Consider the following 25,891-nt stretch of genomic DNA (forward strand, 5'->3'; position numbering starts at 1 on the left):
CCCATCTGTGTTGATGAGCTGTGGGAGGGGAGTTAAGCGGCAGATGTCTGTTTCATGTATTGCGCTTTCAGAAAATCTTACTTGTGTATAAAAAAACCTTTTGATGCTGAATGATCTGGTACTGAATAATAGATCTGAAATCTTTGCAAGAAAAAGCAATTGTTCGTATTTATATTTTTAAAAAATGTGAATATGGAAGGATACAGTTTCAGTAATAAATTAAGCAATTTTTTTTTCTTTCAGAAAACCATAGCTAAAATTGCAACATGCTTGGAACTGAGAAGTGCAGCTTTACAGGTATAGCTCTTTTTCCTGTGTGACTTCATACTTTAGTGATAGGTAGCTGTAGAGCTTTTTAAAGCTAGTTTAGTGTCTTTAGACATAGCCAAAACTTCTGAAAACAGAGTGACCAAACCCTTGAACACTTGGACTTTCCAAGTTGTCAACATGATGCCCCAGGTGGTTGCCTTAAAAACCTTTAAGTGCTTATATGAGGATGTATTAGGGTTTGTACAGGAATTTAACCGCAGGTTTTGTCTTTGGTTCTTTGCCTCATTTTCCTCCTTCCGAACTGATTAGTTTGTCTTCCTAACCTGTGTGCAAGGGTAAAAAGATCCCTGGAGTGACCCTTGCACTAATTCAGCCGCTTCACAAATCATAATAGAGCACGAGGAAGTATGTGTGTGTAGAATAAAAATGACTTTGTAGCAGTCATGAAAACTGGCAGTGCTGTAGGCAAATGTGTGAAAATAATGATTTAGAAGCTACTCTTTGGGCTTTTTTCTGGACTGAAAGTAATGTCATGGAAGTGATTTTTTTTTTTTTTTTTTTTTTTCTCTCAGCACAATCTTATCTCCAAAACAAAAGGGAAGTGAGAGAAATTTCCAAAAGAGTGTGGATGGGGGAGGATGAATCAACTGAAACAAAGTTTGGGTTACTGGATTACCTCTTTACCAACAGAGTGGTGACAGGCAAATTTTGCATCAAGTTACTCACAGCAGCGCTCCTGAGTACTTCATGTTGCTGTACAAGGCGCAGCAGCTCCATTGTGCTGCCTTCAGTTGTCTGAGAGGCTGGGATACAGTGACAATTTAGGCAGCATGCTGGAGCTGGACTAATGAGGTGGGGGGGCTTACCAGTCTCGAGGCTGTGCAGCTTTTGAAGAATTATTTGGTTATCTCTACCTGTCTATTTTGATCTAATCTGGGGCGTTTGAACAGCGTTGCACTTGTTCTGAGTCACTGTGACTTTGTGACAAGGGCGGATGTGTTCCATTGTGGGACAGCTTCATGAGTCAGGTCACGTCTGAGAGCAACAGCAGAAGATGCAGCAATGTCATAACCTGCCAAACTGAAGAGATGATGTCTTGCAAGAACAGTCTTCCTTGCTGTTGGTTCCTCAGCAGTAACTCAAGGATTTTATAACCTCGTGTGAGGGTACTAGAACTTCTCATCCACTTCACTTTGGGGGGTGTTTCACTTGCTGCAGTTTTGTTATGGTTTCTTAGCAGAGATTAAAGTAGTTAGTGAGTGTGGTCATCTTTTCCCATTCTGCTAACAGTATGGGTATAGCTGCTGTACTGTCTTTCTGTAGTCTTGCAGGAGGTCCCTGTTGACACTTGGGCAAAATCAAGGAGAAAAAAAAAAAACAAACTGTCGGGCCTTAAAGAAATGTTGAAAACAATGGGTAATCTTAAGAGATGCCAAGGGTGCAATGACACAATTAGGTAAGACCTGATCCTCTGCCTAAAAGAGAATGTCCAGTGTCAATCCTCTTATTTGCACCACTTTTCTTATGCCAGCTCTGCCACTTGTCTCAGAATAGGCTCGTTCAGCTTACCAAACTGTCGGTGAACTACCTTAGAATAAAAAACTAAAAACTTTTCTGTTGAGTTAGTAAGTCAAATAGGCTTACTGAGAGGCAGACATGTGCTACAGACAGGTGAGGAAACTGCATTATCGGAGTTGGAGAAAGGAGAGATGGGAATCTCTCTTCCATTTGCAGTGAGCTCTTAGCTGAGCATTTTGTCAAGCTCATCCTATATACTGTGATTTCTGCCAGTGTTAGTGTTGGACGTGTGTCTTGAACTGTGAATGCTCACGTTGGAGCATCACTTTGCAGTGCAGTCTTACAGCTGATCTTGCTTCAGACCGACTTGATTGGGGAAGAATTAAAATGAGTCCCTCTGTCTTAATGTTCCTGTGTGTAGTAAGTATGAAAGAGCAACTAGTTACTTTAAAAATATTTATCTTGCATTAGAGCTTGGAACATGGGATAAGTTTGTTCTCAATAAATGAGAAGTAATGTACTTTCCACCTCACCTGTGAACCTAGCCTCTGTTGGGGAGATTTTGTTTGGGTGGTTTTAGGATGTAGCTTTGAAGTAACCTGGTACACTTGAACAAAGGAAGCAGCTTGCATGCTTATTCTAAGATATGGTAGCTCTGTCTGAGGGGAAGGTGCATGCTAAGATCCTAACTCTTTCTTTGTGATGTTCTAGTCCACCCAATCACAGGATGAATTTAAGCTTGAGGATCTGAAGAAGTTGGAACCAAGTAAGTAGTATCTTTGTATTTTAAGTGAGTGACACTTATCATTACAGTGGAAAATACGACAGCAGCATGAATACTGACTGACCACAATGTGGTTTGACAGTAATGCTGGTTTTAGGTGGTTCTTCCAAATATCTGTTACCATGTAGACAAAACCTGATGTGTCTTAAGGAATGTCATGTGGGTAACTTCAAAGTATAGTAGTCCTAATGTTTTAGGTAATGTATTCATCTTTAGCAGCACCCAAAGAATTACTTATTTGAGAATAATTTGTGCACAAAATAGTAATTTAAGCTAACAGTAGTACAGTATATAATCAGCTGGTAAATTTACCTGCACGTTTCTTATTTGAACTGAATTTCAACACTTTGTGGTCTTCCTCCTTGCAGCATGAAATTTATTTTTTCTTCTGAAAATATTTAACTTGTGCTCATGGTAGCCAATCACCTGTCACCTACCACTGTAATGCTACCAGACTAACGAAGTTGAGAGTCAAAGTGAGGATGTGAGTCAGTCTTTGAAGGGTTTTGTGTGATGTTGTTTTTTCCCAACTGATCCTGGGTCAGTTCTTGGTATGTCAATCCAGAAATAACTTTTTCATGTAGGAAGTATCTATTTATCTGCTACATTTTCCTTCCCGTAACACTGGCTGCTTTGTTCTCAAAGCATCCTTAAGATCACAGCTTCCACATCTAAGCAATATTATCCTGAATGCTAACGCTTCTGCAATTCTTGGGGAACAGGAGATGTGGAAGAGCTTCTTCCATGCTAGCAAAAGCTGTTTTTATTTTGCTCCTGTCACAATTGTATCATTAAGGGGGATGTTGGGGATAAACATGATGGGCAGGCAAGTGATTCCACTTCATGAATAAGCTGAGCTTCTCTGCACTCCTATTCTCTAAGTAACCAGCACAGGATCCTACAGGGAAGCTTGTCAAGAAGCTTCCTAATGTCTCTACCAAAACATAGAATCCAAATGCTTTTAAACTGTTCCCTGAAAATGGAAAGTGAAGGTACGTTACAAGACTGCCAGCTCTGTGAAGACCATAATTCAGGAAAGGGTTTAACTATGTGTTGGAAGTATTAGGTCTTTCTCAATCTATGTATTGCATGTCTGGCCTCTGCATCCTCTGATTTGGGATTATTTTGTATAGATACTCCTGCTCTCTGTTTACAAACTATTTAAAATGTTGTAATCATTTAATGACACTGGATTTTTAGACTCCATTGTGCAAATGCTCTGTGAGTCACTGAATGATGGAAGAGGGAGAGGAATTATGTTTTAATTGACCAAACTGTTCTACGAATCAAAAGAGGTGATTATTGAAGGGTTTAGTCAGAATTTACATTCTGCCAACAGATGTAAAGCTTCCTTTGAAATGCCTCCTTTTCTTAAAAGTCAAAATTTCAATTATGGTGCAACAGTACTGTTGCTTATCTTGCCCTCCATCAGAGAACTGATTTTTAGCTGACAAAAAAACTGTTCAACAGTGTGAAGTGCATTCAGCCCATGCCTCGTACAACAAGCAACTATATTAAAACTGAGGAAGAGTGTGTGGCCATCAGTTTTCAAAGACACTGGATTATTTTCCTTGGAGGAGAATGGGTGCTTCTACGACAACAATTGAACATTGATGTTCTTAATGCTGCTGTCTGACTTGGATTGTTCTGGCCTCTTTCTCTCCAAATTGTGCCTTTGTTTTGTGGTTTCTAAGTATATCTTGAATAGAGTAAATCTTAATCAGGCCAACACCAGCCATTTCATAAAATACACTGTGAAGTATTTTAATTTGTGTTGTCAATTTTCTCTTGCGTTCCACCAGAAAAACCTAAAAAAATCTGGGCTGGCAATGCAAATAAGCGATTCCTTTGTTAGGTCAAACCATTCTGTTAGGGTGGAACGAAAACAGCTATTCACACAATTTGGCTTGTTTTAATTACTTTTGTGCCTGAAGCTGTCAAAATGGCTGAGAAATTTGGTTTGGGTGTTGTTATAACAACCAGGGCCCTTTTTTTTTTTTTAATCTTGTGTTGTCAAGTTCTAACTTTTGCTACTTAAGCCTGCATTTCACGCTGCTTGGAAAGTGAAGTAGTTAGCTACGTTTTTTTGTTTATACAATTTGTCACTGAATCTTTTGTGCTAGAATAATGCTACAGGAGGGTCCATACGTACAAATAGTTCTTTTGAGACTACACTGTGTGAAATCATTGCTAACACACTGAATCTCACAAATCCTTTTCTTGTGAAAGCTTATACCAGTGTTATAATACACATTACAAATGGATAGGCTGAGACATCCCGTGTGCCTGTGTTTGTGTTTCTAGCCACTAAGTGACTAGTTTCAAACTCAGTGTATATGTATTGTAAGAGAAGTAGATACTGGGTTGTACTGGGGAGCCGGGTATATGAATTATTTTGTGTTGTCTATTTAAAAAAAAATAAATCAGTACAGGTATCATAGGCTGTCACTAAAAATCTAAATGGATAGCAGTCTTTACCAAGTTAGCATGTACTGGTCTTACGGTTCATGTTGATAATTTCTTTTGAAATCTTTCAAGAGAGAGCCAACTGCTGATAAAATCAGTGTGATGCTGTCCAACGTTACAAAAGAAAAAGCAGCTTCTGCACGAGAGCCTGCACAACAGTATTTTAAAAAGATTTCTGTTGGAAAAGCAACATAAATAGAGGCCACGATGCGGGGATCTGCCCATTAGTTACACACGTGGAGAACTTCCTGTGAATCGTGTTCTCAGCAGCAGCATTACAGAGGGGAAGTGCTCTTTCTCCCAGAGGTGACGTGTTTTTTAAAAACAAAACAAAAACCAAAAAAGCCCAAACCAACCTCTTACTGCATAAGACACCCAAGCTTTATTGCAAGGGAGATTTCGTTGTAACCTGATGGTTTTTTCTGTGATCTGGTTATTTTTATTTAAATCAACTGAAACTCACGCTTGTGATAGATGTGAAGAGGATTTTCCGTTTCCTCAAAGGGTGATTGCTGCATTGCTGTTTTATTGCTTTGCTTTTTCTTAGTGACTTTGAATAAGTATTTCACCAGGCTGAGTGCTGCAGATCCACTTCTTATCCTGATGATGTTTAAAGGAGCAGTTTAGTAAATCGCCGTATTACAACTTAGCAAAATTTTTTGCTATTGGTGATGAGACAGAGTTGAAGGCCTTTTAAAAACTTGAGCCACAGCTTTCTGCGGCAAAAGGCAAGAGATTCTGATGGTGTTTCCAGAAGTGTTTCTGAGCTGAACATTCAGCATCACCTTTGTTACCAACACCGCCAGGAAGTCTGAAAGCAGCGTACTCCCGTGGGCAGGTCTGGTACCAACGCCCGTGTGCGTGGCTGCGGCTCTGTGGTGTATGCTCAGCTCTGCCTCCAGGCAGCATCAAGATTTTAGGCGCTGTAAAACTGTTTGCCTTTTTCCTGTGCTCCTATCAGTGGAGTATTTTGTGCCCTCTAGTGATGACTGAAATGTATTACTAGAAGTTTTTTTTTCAGGGGATGTTCATTTACTTAGTGAGAAAAACTGATTACTGGGAAGAGAGGAATCTAGTGCTTACTAACCTTTGGAAGATGGGAGGAGAACTACTGTAGTTTCTATTTCTTCTGTATAATGTGCCTATGATCTGTAAGAGATCTCGTTTTACTGAGATTTTTCTGCCTGGGGCAGTTTCACTTTCTGTCTCCAGTATGATGCAGCTCTCCAAGAGCTGGGGAATTCTGAAAGTGATAAAAATCCCCTTCTCCTGAACTTCAGCTGCGCTGGAAGGTGACTGTCTGCTATTAATCAGCTGCTTTTCTGTTGGGAAGTGGCTGTGATTCTTTGCCACCATGTTGAGATCTGCGTTACTGATCCCTTGGAGCAGAAGTCTTTGGAGAGAGAGAGACTTGGCATTAGTTTTGTCTGTGGCATCTCTGACTGAAGGCAACTTAAAGCTTTCTATGTATTTATGTATTGTGTCCAGCTGGAATCAGGCAGTACCTAACCTCTCAGGTGGTGGTACAGAAATCAGAAAAAAAAAATCAGAATGAGCAAAGACTGGAAGGACTTTTCGGGTTCTTTACAGTTTCCCTGAGGGATTCTTTATTCATTGTAGCATTCAGATGGTGTCTGGTAAGTTAATGATGGAGCCCACGCTGAGTGAAGTGAATGTGAAGACAGACAGGGAAGCTCTCCTACACTGGCTGAATTGTAGTGTGCAGAGGCAGAGGGGCCTGGCAGTGGTTCCTTAAACATAACTGATATTTAAGTACCTCTGGGTATTTGTGTAATCTTAACATTGTTTTAAAACAGTTTTGTTCTTGTTTAGTAGTCCTAAGGGGAGATTTCCTGTGCTCTGAGAGGACTTATTGCAAAGTGAGGCTCAGTGAGAGGACTCAGTTTTTCTACCTCCTCTCCCCCTACCCAGTCTGGGATGCTCATTGTCTGGTAGGAGAGTGCCTCTCCCTGCAGGCGTGCTCTTGTAAATTTTTAGGCCCTTTAGCCATCATGAAATGCTTGTCTTTTCCACATGCTTTTGGAATTTTTGCTTTTACTTGTAAATGCTTTTGGAAATAACAGCTAAAGTTGTGATTACTAAAATTTGAGTAAGTTTCCAATACAAATGGCAAAGCCATTCTCCATTGAATGCTGGAGAGTATAGTTGGTGTGTCTGGGGCTTGATGCTCAGATGTTGCACTGTATCTCTTCTGAATTTTGCTAATCTGCCCAGACATCTGAGAGCAGAAAAAAACAAAACAAAACAAAAAACACCACCACCACCAAAAAACCCCAAAACACATGCATGAAGGAGTAGGAAATCTCAGCTAAGCTAGTGTTACCAGCATGCTTGGACTCCCACAGTGGCTGTCTGAATGTGCAGCCTACATGTGTGCTTAAGTGTGTCAGTTCTGGAGACTTCAATCTGTTTGGAGCTGGTGCCAGTAACAGCACCACCCTCCTTTCAATAGCCACCAAAGATTGCTACCATTACCCTGGGGCCTGTAGCTTTTTCTAATGATGCTTTTGGTTATTGCCATGTTTATATTCCCTGTCTGTGTAAATGTGGTGATGATTATGTACTGGAGTTGCAGTTAGCCTATCTGAATGTTATAGTGATATAGCTCTGATCAGGACTGTACTGGTGTTTAAAATATGAGAGAAGGGTTGGGGGTTTTTTGGTATGATCTGATTATTTTTTAAATATTATTATTATTACTTGTGTGTGTGAAGATGCTGTGAGAATGGACATAGCTGTGCAAAGCAGTAGAATTAATGCTTGTTTATGGATACGGATTCTTATTTTTCCCCCTCTCTGCAGTCTTAAAGAATATCCTCACTTACAATAAGGAGTTCCCCTTTGATGTTCAGCCTGTCCCACTCAGGTAAGAGAGAACTGGGTCACTTCATGTACAGATATGTATCTGAAAGGGAGCGTAGCCTGGGACCTGGTGTACATCTGAAACACTAGAATTTCTAGAGCCACCTACTTGCTGTACTGCTTTGGGTAAACTGGTTAATAAAAACTTTTGAATTCTGTTTGTCTAGGTACCACTAGAAATCAAGCCCATGCTTTTGGTAAAATCAGGACTTGGTACATCCCTACATCTCTCTGAAATTGCCAGTATTATCTCTTGTTTTTAGACTCTGTGCTTTCTTTTGGGCTGAGCTCCTGCAATCTCTGTCAATAGGTACAGGTAATAGTTAATAAGAAGTATGAAATGACATTAAAGCATGTTGCCCCTGCTCTATACTCAGATGCTGACTTGTGAGTTGAAAGCCAGATGATGAATGATCTTTGGTCTCATTCTTCTTTCTCGTGTTTTACAGGAAGATTTTAGCACCTGGAGAAGAGGAACACTTGGAGTTTGAAGAGGATGATGAGGAAGGAGGAGCTGGAGCAGGGTCTCCAGACTCTTTTCCTGCTAGAGTTCCAGGTAGGGGCGCTAGCCTTGCCATGCCAGCCTATGTAGCATGTGTAAGTTCTGTCTCTGAGAAGCCCCTTTCTCCACCTGTCATTTGAAAAGTTTGGGTGAGGAGCAACAGGCTAATGTAAACTCTAATGCTGTATTGGAGAACCACAAAGGTGGCCACTGGATTTTTTTTTTTTTCCTCAGCAAACAATATCTTATTGCAAAACAGTTGTATGGATAACCTGTGGGGGTGGCACCATCTACCTCAAATAATTAGCCTTTATTCCTTGTTCAAACTCAGTATTTTCATTCCATGCACTTTCTTAACTGTACTATGTGAAGTGTTTCAAACGCGTTCAAATGTAAATTGTGACAATGTTTCTCCTGCAAGGAGCATCACATCCTGCTAGAGATGTGATAAGTTGTTGCTGGTTATTTTTGTGTTGCATTGTCTGGTGAGAAGATGGCTTAGACTAAAGCCAAGCTCTGAGAGGATAAAGAGGGGGTAGCTTTGGTTTTGATAGTTTAAGTCCTTGCCCATGTGAAAGCACTTGTAGAACTGGATATACCTACAGATTCTAGAGAAGGTCTTCCTGTAACTTCAGCTTTTGACAATTTACCGAGTAAAGGAGTAGGATGTTCCAACAGAGGTTCTTTTGATTCCTGGTGTAGTTTCTTTACAGAAGAAACAAGTTTCTAGTTTCAGAGCAGGTTGGCAAACTTCGTATTTCAGGAAGGAGATAACAAGTAGGGAAACTAGTACTGGAATTATGGTTGAAAGAGCTGGGGTGTTGTATTACTTATGCCTGGAGAAAACACGTCTCTGTCCTTAGATTTGAGCCAATGCACGCTACTGAATATGATCCCTGCAGGCTATACTGATGTAGATATGCACAGTCTACAGTTGTTTATGCTAAGCTCACAAAAAGGCTATAATATATTGTGATATTTTATTGCTGACATTTGCTATCTTGATCCTTGTTATTCACCATGATAAATCCATTTATGAAGATGCATTTTGTCTGTCCAAAGTACAGCAGAGAGACCTTGAGTAGCTCTTGGTATGGTGGTGAACCGATAAGGCCGTGACCATTACCATAGTGCCAACAGTTACCTCTGTGCAACACGTTAGAGCTGTATGCATATAGTGGACATAGAAGCTGTGTATGTGCTTAACTGAGAATCTAAGTTGATGACAGACAGATTGAGTTTACAGTTAAATCGTTTTCAAAGAAGTAGGGTAGCCAAATCAGAAAGAGGAGAGCCTTGGGGCATATGCTTTCTTACAGAATTATTCCTCAGTAAGACCATGCTTTTAAGAGGAGGTGAGAGCAACTCTTGAACTTACTGATATTTTGACTTTTCATCTACTTAAACTGCATATCTGACTTTTCTGAATTTTTTTTGCATGAAGATAGACTTCCCGATAGCTACAATAATCTAAACCCCTAAGGTGGTTTTGTACTACTTAAATACAGATCTTGTTTCCCAATGAATGTAAATTAGTGTGGTGTTTCTTACCTGGTTGGAGGTTGGTCTGTTGCTCTTTCTCTGCGTGATGAGGCTTAAACAAAAGCAGTTTGCAGCCTTCTGGGGTGAGCTGTATAAGTAAAGCGGACTTTCCATATTGAATTGATAGAACTGTGTTGCACTCTTTGCTTCTGTATGCCTTTAATCCATAGTGCATAACTGTATTGTCTAACTGATCATGGTCTTGTCTTCTACATGCATGGCTTCATCGTTATCACCTTGCACCATTCATCTAACCCAGGAGCCAATGAAGGTATGATAACCTTTTAGTATATACAGTTATTTCTTTGATCATATTCATGTAGCTGTGATGTTCTTCATTCAGCTCTTAGTTTCAACCCTCAAAATACAACCTTTGGTAACAATCATGGTACTAGGCATCTATGTGTTGACCTTCATTTGCTTTCAGTACCAGAAAAAGGGAAGGTCATATTTGGTGACGCACCTTACATAGCTCTCTAGAAGTCCTACTGTGCTAATAAAGACATTCTGACTTGCAGTGTAGCCAAAGGTAGGTGTAGGTAGATTTTTTTTTTAGTAGAATACACATTTTGTGGGAAATCTTACACAAAGAGTACTTATGTAGTTAGACTTCTGTGCTGTATGGAGCTGAACTGACCAATGGCTTGCTGCCTCTAACAGCAAAGGTTTCCTGCCCTTCTCCTGGTTATATACTTCTTTATTCCAGTGCTGTGCTGGCAATGGATTCTTCTGTGAACCATTTCCATTTGTGAACCCAGCAGGAGACTGTCACTTTTTCCCCTTTCTCTGAATCAGGGTTTGGGAATGGAGAGACTGAACGCCTGTGTCTTAGTGGCAGTGAGCTGTTGGGTTGGCTCGCCTTTGTGTATCTGAAATGCACATGTAGGAGGACACTTATTTCATTTGTAGATGCTCCCTTCCCCCTCTGGCAATGATGCCCTGTGGTTGTGTCTGAAACGGCTGGCAGTTTTCTCATGAAAAGCCTCAGTGTGAGCCTGCTGAAGGCTAATGGGCCCAAGCCATGGTGGCAGACCGGCAGTGTGATGCCCAGCCCTAGTAAAGTAATACCATAGAGAGCTTACTGTCAGCTAATGGCTCCTATGTGAAATGACTACAGAGGCTTCAGCAAAAGACCTGCTTGGGTGGTTGTGGCTCGCATGAGACAGGTTACAGTCAGCTGCTTTAGTCCATTGCTGGCTTGGCTGTTCCTCCTGCTGAGGCAGAAAGGAAACCGTGTTCCTTGGAGACCACCTGTCCTACTGTTCTCTTACCTGCTGGAAGCGAGCTTGACTTTTCTGTTCATTGCAGCTCTGCAATTTTGCATGTTCTGGAGAGCACTTTTCAAGAACAGAATAATTTTTCTTAAGCCACTATTTTTATAATAAATGCCAGTCTGATGCATCTTTCAGGTGATTTTTCTGTCAAGTATCCCATCACTTAGTCCCTTTGAGCGATGGATAGGAAAACTGAAGGTTACAGTTGTTCTTGGCTCTTGGGGAGCATGCTGCTTTTAGGAGACAACTGAAAGACGGCAGAGCAAAGTTTTGTGCCAAAGAGAAGATGGGCTTGCCTTCTGCCTTCATTTAGATTGAAATAAGAACTCTGTCTTTGAACATCTGTTCAAGAGGGACAGCAAGATTGACTAGAGTGTGTATACTGCTTTGCAGAAATGGGTGTTCTCTAATAAGTTTGCTTTTTAACATTTCTCATACCATAGTCAGAAGTCTGTCCCATTACTTCAGAATGGTGGGTTGAATTCTGCTGTGATATGTTGTGAAGTGTCGGCAGACACGGTACCTTGGAGGTCATGAGTCTGCTAGCAGCCAAGACAGGAAATACAGAAACGTACTGCATCATAGATGTGAATTCAAGTCTTGCTGATGATCCTGAAAGAGGGACTGGGTGTGGGAATGCTCATGAAATCTTGCTGAAGCTGTGGTTCTAGTTCTAAGAGCAGAATACATGGTCCTCTCTTGCAAAGCCAGTCTTTCTAATAGGACAAAAACTCCTTGGTTCTCCAGCTCCTCAAGCAGATCAAGAGGAAAAAAAGTATCAAGGAAAACCCATATTGGACTTGCCAAAGGAAACTATTACTTTGTTTAGATCTCAAGCCTTGGGATAACATTTTTTTTTTTTAATTAGAAAACCAAAACTTTAAATCAAACTTGCTCATGAGTCTAAGTATTTTCTCTCTTGGTGCTTATTCATCTAATACTGGAGAGAGGCTTGAAGCCTGCCAGTTTCCGTTAAAATCAGCGTGAAGAAACCTGCTCCATTGTTGATGGCAGAATCTCATGGCTTTTAGTGAGGTTGAACAGTCTGGATTTCTTGCCAGCTGCACTGTCTTCCTCAGCACTGCGAGGATTCATTTACGCTGACCACGAAGTTTTGATGCTAAATGTTCTTAATGCAGAGCTGGGAACTCCTTCCTTAAGGCAGAAGGGAACTTGGGGGATGCAAACACTATTTTTTGTTTTTTCTTTTTTTCCTTTAAGTAGAGGCCAGTAGAACATAGATAACTAAGAATCTCTCTTCTGGTTCCCTTATGTCCGGTGGGATTTGCAACAATGCCATTTTCCTCCTTATTCTTGCAGTCTAAATGTTCAACATGAAGCCAAGTCATGTTCAGTGGGGTGGGACTCCTGATTAAGTGTCTGAACTTCCTGCAACTGCAGATTGAATCCAGCCTCCCAAATTTAATCCTTAAAAATAATATAAAGTGAGTTCCATGAATGAGTTTTTCTGCATGGCAGCAAGAAAGAACACTTTAAACAAAGCTCCTCTCTGTTCTTATGGCATTAGTTTTTTATGAATTCATTTGACTTGAGGCAGTCCTGGGGGTTTTTGGTGTGGGCTTTGAAATCTGTCAAATGATGTTGTGTGTCTGTGCACACAGGCTTTCCCATAGTTCTGTGTACTATTGGGATATGAATCCTTGGGCTTTGAACCCCCTAAGGAGAACAGCATCTTCCATGAGAGATGATGGGAAAAGCAAGGCCTGTGCTGTAAGATGACACAAAGGGTTGATAATATGCTTTACTCTTTCCAGGTACTTTATTACCCAGATTGCCATCTGAACCCGGGATGACATTACTCACCATCAACATAGAGAAAATTGGTCTGAAAGATGCTGGGCAGTGCATTGATCCTTACATCACAGTCAGTGTAAAGGGTAATGATTTCTGTTCCTAGATCCTCATTTCTAGTTTGGAGAGAGTGTGTTTTCTGAAAGCTGTATTGATTTTTCAACCTGCTGGGAAAAATATTTGTTGGTACTTGCATTTTCTATTGTGGACTTAAGGCTTCTGCTTTAATCAAGGGTGGAAAAATTCTGTACTTGAGAGATACTGGGAGGTGAATCACTGCAGGAGACACGCTTACCTGTGCGCTCTGGGGTGCCTTCCCCATGCTGGAAGCTGAGTGTCAGTGCCTTGGCAGACTGTACTTCTCTATTCCAGCTTCTTCAGCCGACTCTTAAGTACAGATCTGTTTGGACTGCTTATACTCCCCAACAGATACTGGTGTCTGGGCTTTCTGGAGATGGTGAACCACAGCCTGCTGACTCCACTTGCCCTGTCATTAAACTAATTTTTTAGTAAAACAAAGATCATCTTACCAAGGCTTAAGGTTTAGAGGAATGAATATGAAGCTGGGAAGCAAAGCTTCCAAGTGAAATAAAATATGTTTTAGCCTTGGCAGTGAAATGTTTTGGCCAAAGCCTGGTGGGCTAACAGCCTCCCTCTCTGAGAGCCTCCATGAATCTGGAGGAACCTCTCTCTCTGTCAGTCCAGGATAGGCAACATAAGGATTTCTCACTGTTTCAGATGACAACATGGTTGATGTCTTTTGCTTGAGGCTGAGATTTTTGGTATTCAGTCTCTTTCTAGTGGGAGCATCTGCCTCTTCCCCATTTTGCATTTCTTAGCAGGAAGTTCCTGTAGTCAGAATTGCTTACCCTTAGCCTGCCCTGCCTGACTTCTGCTTATCTTTACAATCTTTTGAGGTATATGATTTTTTTGTTTATTGTATAAAAATCTGTAGCTAAGCCAACAGCCTCTAGTTATTTTCAGACACATACAACGACCTTGTATGTGTCCTCTTTAGATGTGCTATTGAATACCAAACGTAGGGATAAAATACTTGTTAGATGTGTGATCAGGTGCTTCCTCCACCGGGTAAGTTCTTTGGCAGAAGTAAGGGTCACAGTATTGAATGTCACTTGAATCCCAGTGATGTTCTCAAGTGTTACCTGCCAAAATATATAAATAGAAAGCTTTATCTAATCCCGCTTCCTGTGATGATTTTTTCAATGGTGAAACCTTCCACTTCTCTCTGGACCTTTGAGGAGTTCACCTGGTTGGGGTGGAAGCTGGAGCATGACTCTTGCCTTCCCCAGCTGATACAACTGCCTTTTTGTGCACGGAAACGTGCAGTATTTCTTTGTTTATGGTGTTGCCTTAGGCTTGCAGCGTTATTTTCAGATTGTGTAACTATTCTTCACGCTCCATTTCTCTAGTCACTTGTGGATCTTTCTTTGCTTCTAGTATGCCAGAAAGCTGAGGGATGGGTGACTTCAGTGGTGGGGCTAGCTGGATGGATGTGGGTTTAATCAAATTTAATTCTTTCATGTTGAATTTCTCTTGGCCAACAGGAAAATACCAGCCCTAACAGAGTTCTAACTTTGGATCCTGGAACTTATTAGAACTTGTAAAGCAAACTTTCGTTGTTCCTTGCCACTGATGTGTTTGTCTTTTTTAACTTATTACGTGTTGTTAAAACTGTTGCTTGCCTTCAGAGCTAGCTCTCAATTCCTTTCTGGAGCTAAGGGAGACTGTATATTGCTAGGCTTACTTTCCCAACAACTCTTTCTGCTTACATGCGAGCAGAGCTCCTACAAATGGTGGCTGCCAAGTAACGATGTAGGAAATAGGATCAAAAAATGTGTGTGGGGGCAGGCTATTGCCTAGTCTGCTAATAGTGACTTCTTATACATCATTTCTCAAGATTTTTGGTGAGAAAGAGTAACTCTGAAAAGTCATTTTGTCCCTGTTAGGAGTCTGAAGGTGCTTAGTAGCTGTTGTCCTTGGTTCTATACCACACTGCTCTTCTGCAGGTTTGGAGAGAGGTTTGTTCCTGATGCAAGATTGGTGGTCCCAGCCCGCTCCCTGGATGAAGTGTGTCAGTGGTGGTGCTCCAGGGCCCCAGCCTCAGCCTGTGCCCCAGGCACAATGCCTGTGCTCTGTACTTGTAATCTTGGCCATATCGTTGGCAATTTTGCTCCACCTGAGGGAAAGGGATGACTAATGAGATGAGAAAGAGTAAGAGGACAAAGGTACTCGTGTAAACAGTGGAGGCTTAGTGAGAAACAATATCCTCTGCGGTGGCTGTGCCTGAGCAGCACAACTGGTGGCCGGCGCTGAGAGCTGGAGTCCAATCCATGGCCGCACCGTGCCCCTGCCTGTGGAAAAACCAAGAGGAATAATGCACCTTGAGTCTAGGCAGCAAAGCAGGGCATATACAGCTTGTGTAAGCTGTGCCCCACAGACCTTGTGTGGAGGGCAGCCTTTGGTACGTATCCCATTCTGCTGGTTCAGCTGAAGGGCTGAAGCCCTGCTGGAGTCCTGCTTGCAGAGGGTATGGAATCCTTTGCTCGCAGCAGAAAGAAATGTGCTCTTAAAAAGAGGGATAATTCCAAATTTTCATCTTAAGTATTGTCAGAACTTCACCTGCTTTCATGTTGCAATCAAAAAGAAAATTCACTGACTGTGAAGGGGCATGATTGCCCCTTTTTTTAAGTTTAGGGGAAAAATCCAGGTATGCATTTACTTTTTGTGGCAGTATGAGTGATTCATAAATCTCTTAAAGCAGGACCTTAAAGTCTAAGAAGCTTCTGCCATTCTCATGCTGTTTCTTTCCTGCAGATTTGAATGGGATAGATCTGACTCCTGTGCAAGATACTCCTGTGGCTTTGAGGAAGGAGGACACGTATGTCCATTTTAATGTGGACATCGAGATTCAGAAACACATTGAAAAACTAACAAAAGGTATGTAGTATCAGAGACCTGAAACAGGGCCCAGGAGCTTTGAAAGTGTAGACACTAGGCTGCTCCTGATCTAATAAACAGGCCGCACCTGAGCTGCTGCTGCAGGGCTCAAGATCCAGGCGAGGATAAAAATAGACCTTTGCATCCTGTCTCTTTCAAATCGGTCATTGTGATGACTTGCAGACAAGGGAGGAGTGAAAAGAGATAAAAATGCAGCAGTCTGCTCTACTACACAGGTATTGAGCTGCTTTATCACCTTAGTCATTGGACAAACTGTTACCTGGCTACGAATAATTGAGTGAAGAGTACAAGCTCTTGTGAGTGTGATGAGCATTGTAAGAACATGGTATAGCTTTTGAGCAAATAACAGAAGTGTTGGAGATAATTCCCTCCAATGTATGTAGAGCATCTTAACGGCAGATAAGTTTTTGGGTAACTATTGGCCATAATTGCTAACTTTTCTATTAAACCATTTTCCACTCTAGGTGCAGCTATTTTCTTTGAATTCAAACACTACAAGCCTAAGAAAAGGTTTACTAGCACCAAGTGCTTTGCTTTCATGGAGATGGATGAAATTAAACCTGGGGCAATTGTTATAGAACTGTAAGTGACTTGCAATTATAGATGCTAATGACAGAGGAAATGAACTAGACCTCAGTTACATGTGGCTTGTTGCATCAAGGAAGGTTTCTTGGACACATTAGATTGACTGCCATAAGGAATATTCCATTTTTAATAAAGAAGGGAAAATGCTTTTAGGCAAATAAAATGGCTAGAGCCCCTTCTCAAAAAGTAGACTCTTTCCAGATAAAATGCTGGTGTTTGTAACTAAATTTTGCATCAAGTTAACAAATTCTGTATGGGAGATCTTAATTTTGACCTTAGCTTGAGTGTCATATCAGCTATATTTAAAAAAGAAAAAAAAAATCAACTCTCACAATCTTTTGGTACAGAACTTCTGTAAAGGAAATCTGATTTGAGACATGGGATACTGATTTGCAATTGAATTATATGAACATTTCAAAGCATTGTTGGGTGGTTGGGTTGCTTCCTGCTCTAAGTGTACAAAGAAATAGATTAGCCAGTGCATTGTGCTGCGGTGGTTATGGTGTGTGTCCTACCCTTACTGTGTGACTGAAGGTCTGAGTGAGGTTTTTGAGGTTTTTTTTCAGGAAGAGGGTGAACCTCGCAATTCTGGGCATCTGTAGGAAGAGTGCTTAGTCTGGAGTACTTCTGAAGTACTGAGTAACTGATGCTGCATCTCCTACATTCCAGAGTATTATATTGGGAATTCTCCTTACAAAAACCTTACATTCATTTAAAAATTGAAATCTTTGTTTTGTTAAAATAATAATCCAGAGAAAATGCTGGTTTGATTTCTCTTCCTGTAAATCTACTCATTATTGTTGCTTCCAGTAAGTCTTGTCAGATGTATTTAAAAGATTACGGTCATCAGATCTGTACAGGACAAGCTTTCTAGTATGCTTTCATCTTCCTACGCAGCCCTTAGCATGTGGATTAACTTACTTTCTTGTGGTTACAGGTACAAAAAACCCACTGACTTTAAAAGGAAGAAATTGCAACTGTTGACCAAGAAACCACTTTACCTTCACCTCCATCAAACATTGCACAAGGAATGACCCTAGTTGTGAGACTTCTGTGAACTGAACCACAAGTCATGGTAGCTGTGTGTAGTAGCCTTAGCCTTCGAGGGGCAGGAAAACGACTGTATTCATGCCAGTAGGTCAGACGGGACCATCACACACTGCACAGCACTACTTCAGGGTCAGAGGCAAGCCTACCATTCAAGTGCAAGATTTTTTCAGTACCTTCCAGATACAGGTTTTTCCGAGAGCCCTGAAATACGTTGACTGCTTTTCCTAATTTTGCTGTTCATCACTTTTTATCTTAACCGTTATTATCCTTTTGCCTCAAACTCCACCCAAGGATGGAGACTGCCCCTTTGCCAAACCTGTAGCAATAAAGATGTGGCAGGCCTACTAACTGTTTACACTTGCTGTGCTATTGTAGTTCCTCTCATCTGCATTTCGGAGTCCTCTGTAGCGGGCTGGGTGGCAGAAGACCGGGAGAAGGACGAGGTGGGTCGGGAAGGAGCTTGAGGTACTGCAAGTGATGTAAAGTGAGAGAGAGGAGGATGCTGGGTCGAGTTGGGTGGCCACAGAAGAGCTCCTCAGTCAGCTGTTCTGCTTTGGTCGGGCCAGGAGGAGGACAACTGCAGATGAGAACACTGAACTATGATTTTTTAACAACAGCCTTGCCTGATCCACTCGTACTGAGTTGTGGATACAATACATGTTACAATCCTTTAAATCACCATTACTCCCTAACAGAGCTGATTTTTCTGTAGATTGCTACAGAGTGATTTGCAAAGGTGGGTGGGGGGTGGAGAGAGGCTTTCTCCAGGGCTTCACCCTCGTGGCGGTGGGTGTTTCAGCATTTCAATGACAGCAGGACAGGCCCCTCAGCCTTCAAGCGTCAATTTTCCAGAGCTTTTGGTAAAGCAGATCTGGCTAGCAGGTTGACCCACCTTTTACATGAAACTGCTGTTCTTATGGAAACTGATTGTATGCAGTTTTCTGCATATTTTGTGCAAGTCTGGAAACTTACTCTAAAAATTACCTTTTTATGTAAGTAGATAGGATTATCATTTATTTTCTATATTTTTGATTTGGTGTGTAATAAGCTGCAGGACATTGGCTTATTATAACACACTTGCATTCACCTTGTGACCTAATAAAGGGACAGAAGTAGAACCCAGTCAGATCTTTCATATATTTGTGTGGATATTTAATACAATACTTTAAGGTTTGATATACTTCTTGCATATCTAACTAGTGCCTAAATACTCTGCTATGCTAACAAAAGACCCAGCTCCCAAAATAGTGTCAAATACTAGGTTTATTTTAAACAGTCTGTATCACCTGTCACGTAACCCCAGGATGTTACATTATGCTTCAGTGGAAGGGATGTTACTCTTCCTCATGATATTCGTCTGTCTACAGGCAGATGTTCAGCATTTTTGGCTTTACCATATTGAGTAGGATAAAAGGCTATTTTTGAATGTCCTCATCTTCTTGCCTTCCCTCTGTTCTGGTATAACTAGGGATGACATTATTTAGGTGTTATGACAAAAGTCAGCAACACTTCCTCAAATTCCACTGCTGGTTGGAGGGGCAAAAAAAAAAAGTGCAATTGAATTTTCCTGTTTATGGGTCTTTACAATACCCCCAATGGTATTACATCTGATATACATTGAATCTCAAGCCTTGAAAAGATATCCCTATGAGTTATGGAAATGCAGTGTTCTGGATACCAGACAAAAGGAGGATACATACATTCTTAAAAAAATACATAAAACTCATCCTTTGAATTCTGCAAAAGGATGGAGCAAAGCATTAGTCTATGGCTGCAAATAAATCTGAGCTTGGTCAATAGCTGTGTTACCTGCCTGTGGTCCCCGGCTGGCTCCGGTCTCTTTCTGACCTTGTAAGAGTCTGTAGCAGCGAGCATCCCTGCGACACGTACAGCCTGCCTCGCTCAGCAAGGGACGATTCTGGGGCTCTGTCCCGGCTCTGCCATCCTCCCGTGTCTGCTGGCGTCACCCAGGGCCCGGTGAAAGCGCTGCGCTCGGTTGTGTCTCCCCTGCGCCCTCCTCCTGGTGCTCCCAGAGGGCGATCCTATCCAGCCTTACGTTGTTAACGCTAGCTGGGGCGGGCAAGGGAGGAGGCACAAAACGTCGCACAGCTTGGTGTTGGGGAAGGAAAGATCCTGAACTTGGAGAACCCGGCTTCCAAACACGAATGTTCCTCAATGGGCGTCTCATTAGCCACTACGCAAACTGAACGCTTTCACTTGAATTACAAACCCATTGTTTCAGCTGCTTACCTTGAGTCTTCCCCAGCTTGTAGATGTCTGTATTAACTCCAGTTATATGAAATGTCAACAACTTTGAAGTATTTTTGTTAAATACACAGTAGAGCTTTGTATTTAACTAATTGTGAATTAATGTCTGTAGAGTGTGAAATACCATTTTTAAAGTTGCTTCTATCCTTTGTGTTTTTTCTGTCAAGTGTCTTTCACTGAAAGGAGTACTAGTCCCCACAACACAAGCTCTTGTATTGTTTTATGCTTTAGTGATGTTCGATTTTGTCTTTCATCTTAAATCTAAAGCTTAATACTTGTACTGTAAGAATGTAACACCTAGATGGCAAGTTTAATGGCTGCTTGTACTCTGGCAGTAAAGCTGTAATGGCCTTTCAGTAGGGTTTTTTATTATTCCTAGTTGTTTTCCCTTTTTTTTCCTCCCTAAGGCTTACTTTTGTACAGAGCACTTTTGAAAAACCTTAGTGTCTAGATAAGTAAGTAAGTGGCCTGCTATGCCAAATACTACATATACTCATCCTCGTACTAACACATTCAGGGACTTCCTTGAACATCTACAAGTGTAGGGTGTGTTTTTAAAGCTATCCAGTGCTCGGTGTATGCACACTGATTTAAAGCAATACAAGTTAATATTGTTTACATACACCCACTCCACTTTATGGAAGACCACTTTTTTTTTTTTTAACATAAGTAAGTAAAAAAGGCTGTAAAAAATACAGGCTTACTGCTAAGGAAGCTGAATCAGTCTTAAATACTAAGCAAGACGAAAACTCAGCTCTCAAACCTTGCTTAACGCCACCAGCCAGTCTTGAAAGCAGAAAGCAATTATGAAATTTCTTAGTTTCTAGAATCCTGGAGCATTCACCTGTATTTCCAAACTAACTACACAACTTCATAAAGGTTTCCAGCTCTGTACTGCCCTTCAGCTGAGGCGGGCTGTATCCCCCACTGTCCTCATTACGTGAAGCAAGGCCGTAACCTGCCAGACTAGTTCAGCATAAGGGTGTAACAGTCATTAACCTTGCAGCAGCAGGAGTTATTCAGCCTTGATTCAATTCTTCAACTTGGTCATGGCTGTAGCATTCTCTGGTTAAGTTACTGAACCGATGTCCTTTCTGAACAAAAAATGGCACTGAAACAAAGCCTGCAGGGTTTAGCAAAAGGAATTTTGCTTTTTATTATAACTTTCCTTTGAATACAGTGTCATTTGTGCTTCTGATCTCTGACCAGACATCTTTTAAAAAAAAAAAAAAAAAAAAAAAGGAAAAAAAACCAAAAAAACCCCCACACCTCACAGTCCTCATGTAAACCCCTGGCCTACAATAACTGCAGCTTAATGATGTGATGGAGAAGGCAGGTAGGATAGCATTTTACTTAAAAATTATTTCCACAGGAAATGATTTGATTTACATTTTTCACGAAATTAGTTCATTCACCAACTGGTTACAGAGGCTACATTTAATTAAAACTAGCCACACAGGTACTTCCTTTCTATTGCACGTTTAGAGTAGGTTCAAGTCCATCACAAAAAGGTTCTTGCAGCCCAAGAGGATGGATGAGTTTAAGGTGATCATAAATGCACATATGATGTCTGTAGCAATTGGATAAAAATTAATCCCGCAAAAGCTGAAATATACTGAAATGAGACAAATGGCTTCAAATAGAGAGCCATTTCCTAAAATCCTGACCGCAGGACGTGCGCTAGAGTCCATTCCGTTGAGCTGCTGACCAGACGCTGCAGTTAGGGTTTCGGCGCTGGGGGCTGTGTGTAGTCCTTTGAGCCTGCCGGTGGTGGTGGAGGGCCTGCGGGGTAGTCTCTAGGTCCCGATGGAGGCAAGTCCCTGTTAGGAGAAGGCGTATAGTCTCTTGAACCAGGTGGGGGTAGCCGTGGGCCCGGAGGATAATCTCTTGGGCCAGGAGGACCTAGGGGTCGAAAAGGAGGGTGCCCACGTCCATAGCCTCTTGGATCTGGCGGAGGCGGTAGTGGGCCAGGAGGCAGATCTCTCATTCCTAAGGGTGGGCCAGGTAAGAAATCTCTCGCAGCTGGAGGTGGCAAGGGAGCACCACGAACTAGAGAGAGAAGAAAACATGGAGTTAAATGAAATCTTGCTTTAACCTAAACAGTGAAGCTCCCAACTTGTTCCTCATTTCTTTACTTTTTGGAGCAGCTCTGGGGTAGGTCACTGTCACATGCAGACCTCACAGGCCATGAACTGTATTCTAGTGACTTTTGGCTGCTGGTTTCCATTTTAGACTAAACAAGGAAAAATACCTCCTTAATACCTTGGCATTAAGTTAAGGCTTGGAAAAAACCCACCTGTCCAAGTTTACTGAGCAAGACAGCTAGTCCCCATGAAGCGTGGGGAAGCTGTGTGCTAACAGATGGCAGATCGCAGTTCTGCAGCAGGCTTCTGAGAAGCACAGTGGGAAAAGTTAAGTTTCAGCACACGGCAATGCAACCGTACCTAGGGGCACAGGAAGGGGTCGAGGCCCAAAGTGCCCACGGAGAGGAGCTGGTGGCGGTCCATAGCGAACAGGCGGTGGAGGCGGAGGTCCCATCACTGGAGAGGTCATGATGGGTGTCCCAGGGAAAGAAGGTGGGCCTTTGGGACTAGCATTAGCCTGTGCAAGATTAGGTTATATTTCAGTGTGTTACTCACTGCATCAGAAAAGTATTGACACTGCTGAACACCACAACCACCCGCCCAAAGGCCAAGAGGTGGAAGATGGGGCGGGGGGAGAAAAGAAAAACACCACACCCCAAAACACATTAACCAAGTAGAAAATAGGGAAAGTAACTGCACCATCATTGTCCCTTCACCGAGAACACTGCTTGCACTACCTAGGAGTGAGTGCCTAGTGTACCTTCTGAGATGACAAGTTTTCTTTAGCTAAAGCTGTACTAAAGAAAAGGTCAATCCCTTCTGAAGTGTCCTCGGTGGACACCCCTTTGGTAAAGGGCCTGGCACCCTGAATTACATATAGAACTGTGCTTAAATACCACAGGTAAGTCAGCTTCTTAGGATTATTGTTGTAGTCACTCCAAAGTGTGTGCCTGCAGTCCTTAACAAGAAAGATCTCATTTCCTCAATTCCATAAAAACCACACAGCAACTGTTCATCATTAGAGAAACCTTTTGAGACAGAGGTATAAGCCCTTGGTTAGTTTCGCAGAGCATTTTGTTACTTAGCAGTTCAGAACACCAAGCCTGTTATTCCTCTCCATCAAAGCAGAGCAACACCATATTCAGCCTCTGAATACTCACTGTCACTGGTTCAATAGATGAAGGTGAATCAGTAGTTACACAGGGGGCTTCAGACTCTTTGGGAGAGGGTTGCTTTTTTTTTTTTTTGGACAGCAAATAAGGATAGTGACAGGATATAGACAAGACAGAACACGATACAGTTAAAGAAGCAGCAGGAAGTACAGTGAATCATTTATTAGAAACGCTTCCTGAAGGTTGGGGTTTTTTCAGCTTACCACTCCATCCACTGCTGTGGAAGGGGAGGAGGTTCTCGGCCCACTACTGATCAGGGATGCTACAGCAGGCCCGAGATCTGTAAAGAGAGCCAGGAATGCATGTCTTACCATGCTTGGGGTAAGGAACATGGTTTTTAAATTACATTTCTGAAGTGAAAGAATAACTGAATAAGTTGCAGTTAGTTACAGGCCACATAACTTACCAGGAACAGACATCCTTCCAGGTAACTCTGGTGGCCTTCGTGGAGCAGGCGGGCCATCTACCACTGTACCTTAAGGGAAACAAGAACCCCAGAGATCCTAATCAACACGTGCCTGAGCTACTTCTATTTTAAAAACAAACAAAAAAACCCAACAAAACACAACCACTCATCTGTGTATTAATAAAGCAGGTATCAATACTTAACACTATCCCTAGAACCAAGATCAGGCTACAAACCCAAGAATGCTAAAGTCTAAGAGATAGTTATCACAGAAGGGAAGCTTCACTGCTTACCAAATTCACCTCTTGAGCCTTCCCTTCGAGGAGCAGAAAGGGGCCGAGCAGGAACTTCTATCATCTGTGTGGGTGATGGATTCCCTCCACTCACAGGTGATGGGCCAAAAGAGCCATCTCTGCTTAAGGGCCCTAAGCCAAAGGAGAAAAAACCACTTGATTTACTTTTCTACAATTTATCATAGCCTTACTTTTTTAGGATATACTGACTCAAAGACCAAAGTTTTGGGAGAAACAGCAGCATTTACCTCGTCGCGGTGGGACTTGGCGATCGGGTCTGCCTGGAGTGGGCTTTACAATTAATGGTCTTTGAAGCATGACGATTTTTTGGTTTACTTCTATTAATCTAATTTTTAAAAATAAAGGGTTTTTTATTATTCAAATAATACACGTGAGTTATATTGGTTATAGTGTAACAAGGCAAACTGCATTGTAAAATGTTACAGCTTTCACCAAGAAATTTTTTTTTAACCACCAAAACAGTTTAATAGTAGTTTAAAATTAGTAACTCAAATATGCACTGCGCATCCTGAGCAAGCAGGCTGAGCACCTTGCATTGTTTGAGCTCCTTCTCTCCCAAGCAACATGCAGTGTGTTCAAAGAGCAATAAAAATGGTCTGTACTGTACTTACTTTTGTCTCAGGTTGGCTGCTTCTCTTTTTTCTTCGGCCAGAGCTCTCTCGGCAGAGCGGGCAATAAGCTATTAGGAAAAATTTTGCCAAATGCATTAACTGCACCAACCTGAAGTCAAATACAAACTGTTTGCGTCAGGAAAGGAAGGACATTTTTACCCAATTGTCGTGTGCCTTTTTCTCATGAGCAGCAATCTGAGAAGAAGAAGAGAAGGTTTTTAGTTTATTTTGTCCAACTACTAGTATTTCCAATAACTCACTACAGAGCATTGGAATGATGCAGTAAAAGGTGACACAATAACCAGCAAGCAAGAAGTTTACCTGGTTTTTGTAAGATCTCTCTGTTTTTTGCAATTCTTCTTCCATATCTTGGATCCTTTGCCTGTACGAAAGGAAAAAGAGGGGAAGGAGAGAGGTTTAAATGAATTTTCTTCAATAGCTGAAATAAAGGAAAAAAACAGTCTTCAGAAATTGAAGTTACTTGTAAACTTTCACTTCCTCGATGGCCAGCACGGCTTTTTCATCTGCAGCAGACAATTTCTGCTCCTTCTCCTGACGCTCATACTCTTCCTGGGTTAGTTTTCTGCATAGGGAGAAAAAAAAAAAAAAAAGCACCATATATTCCACCATTCTACATCTACTACAACTCAAAATCAAGGTATTCCCCTGCTAACAGAATCTATAATAATGTGTGAGAATACAGAGAGAGAATAGAAATGGTTTTGTTTCTTTTTAAAAAGAGACAGAAATACTGTCTTTTGAAACCAACGGACAAACCCTTTGTGTATAAAACCTGAAAATTAAGGATGCAGAGTTGACTGGAAAGTTCTGTCAGCATCTAAAGATTTGTCAGAATCTAACAATTGCGGACAGTCCATCTCTCCAGATCCTGTAGTTTACGTACCAATTCTACAGATGCTAATCCAGATTTACAAAGGTACAAACAAGGAAATACGCAGAACTGACATCTAACCAAGGGAAGTGAAGAAATGAATGTGCAGTGAAAAAGGCAGAATTTAGGGCCCAGGTGACAAACACATTCAATAGTCATCAACCGTGTGGAAAGAAGCTTCTTTCTAAGTATTCTCCATACCAATTTATTACATGACCAATTTCCAGTCTTTTTATAACCTCATAGTTCACTTATTTTTTTCATTTTTGACATTTTTCTGGAAGTATTTAAGAGGTCCATAACGTGTTCCTAACTTACAAGAGCTATCCCACAAAACTGGAACCCTTAAACTGGTAGTAAGTTAACTATTGCTAATAGCCAGTTCAACATAATCCACTTCCTTGGCTACACGTGCAAACAGTTTTCCAGAAAAAAATAGCAGGAAGTCCTTCATTCTAATCAAGAAGTAGTAACAGGCA

The 25,891-nt window shown here is 41.5% G+C and overlaps 2 protein-coding genes across 3 annotated transcripts in view; one reads left to right on the top strand and one right to left on the bottom strand.

The window, feature by feature from the left end:
• Window positions 1–20,305, top strand: part of AIDA (axin interactor, dorsalization associated) — a 30,812-nt gene extending 10,507 nt beyond the window's left edge. The window contains exons 3-11 of one of the 2 annotated variants that reach the window (XM_050894574.1): window positions 244–297; window positions 2,500–2,554; window positions 7,862–7,925; window positions 8,371–8,477; window positions 10,225–10,236; window positions 13,015–13,137; window positions 15,887–16,009; window positions 16,495–16,612; window positions 17,553–20,305. In XM_050894574.1, the coding sequence (XP_050750531.1) occupies window positions 244–297; window positions 2,500–2,554; window positions 7,862–7,925; window positions 8,371–8,477; window positions 10,225–10,236; window positions 13,015–13,137; window positions 15,887–16,009; window positions 16,495–16,612; window positions 17,553–17,649 (753 nt within the window). In that variant the 3' untranslated portion in view covers window positions 17,650–20,305. The remainder of the gene's footprint in view (window positions 1–243; window positions 298–2,499; window positions 2,555–7,861; window positions 7,926–8,370; window positions 8,478–10,224; window positions 10,237–13,014; window positions 13,138–15,886; window positions 16,010–16,494; window positions 16,613–17,552) is intronic. The other variant, XM_050894575.1, reaches the window with a different exon arrangement.
• An 894-nt stretch (window positions 20,306–21,199) lies between these two features.
• MIA3 (MIA SH3 domain ER export factor 3) overlaps window positions 21,200–25,891 on the bottom strand; it is a 28,018-nt gene continuing 23,326 nt past the window's right edge. The window contains exons 19-29 of the mRNA XM_050893315.1: window positions 25,002–25,103; window positions 24,842–24,902; window positions 24,680–24,715; window positions 24,521–24,588; window positions 24,137–24,234; window positions 23,889–24,020; window positions 23,596–23,664; window positions 23,393–23,469; window positions 23,178–23,249; window positions 22,360–22,534; window positions 21,200–21,982 (exon numbers count right to left, since the gene is read on the bottom strand). Of these exons, the coding sequence (XP_050749272.1) occupies window positions 21,654–21,982; window positions 22,360–22,534; window positions 23,178–23,249; window positions 23,393–23,469; window positions 23,596–23,664; window positions 23,889–24,020; window positions 24,137–24,234; window positions 24,521–24,588; window positions 24,680–24,715; window positions 24,842–24,902; window positions 25,002–25,103 (1,219 nt within the window). The 3' untranslated portion in view covers window positions 21,200–21,653. The remainder of the gene's footprint in view (window positions 21,983–22,359; window positions 22,535–23,177; window positions 23,250–23,392; window positions 23,470–23,595; window positions 23,665–23,888; window positions 24,021–24,136; window positions 24,235–24,520; window positions 24,589–24,679; window positions 24,716–24,841; window positions 24,903–25,001; window positions 25,104–25,891) is intronic.

This window comes from Gymnogyps californianus, chromosome 3 (genome assembly GCF_018139145.2).
Source record: "Gymnogyps californianus isolate 813 chromosome 3, ASM1813914v2, whole genome shotgun sequence".
Lineage (NCBI taxonomy): Eukaryota > Metazoa > Chordata > Aves > Accipitriformes > Cathartidae > Gymnogyps > Gymnogyps californianus.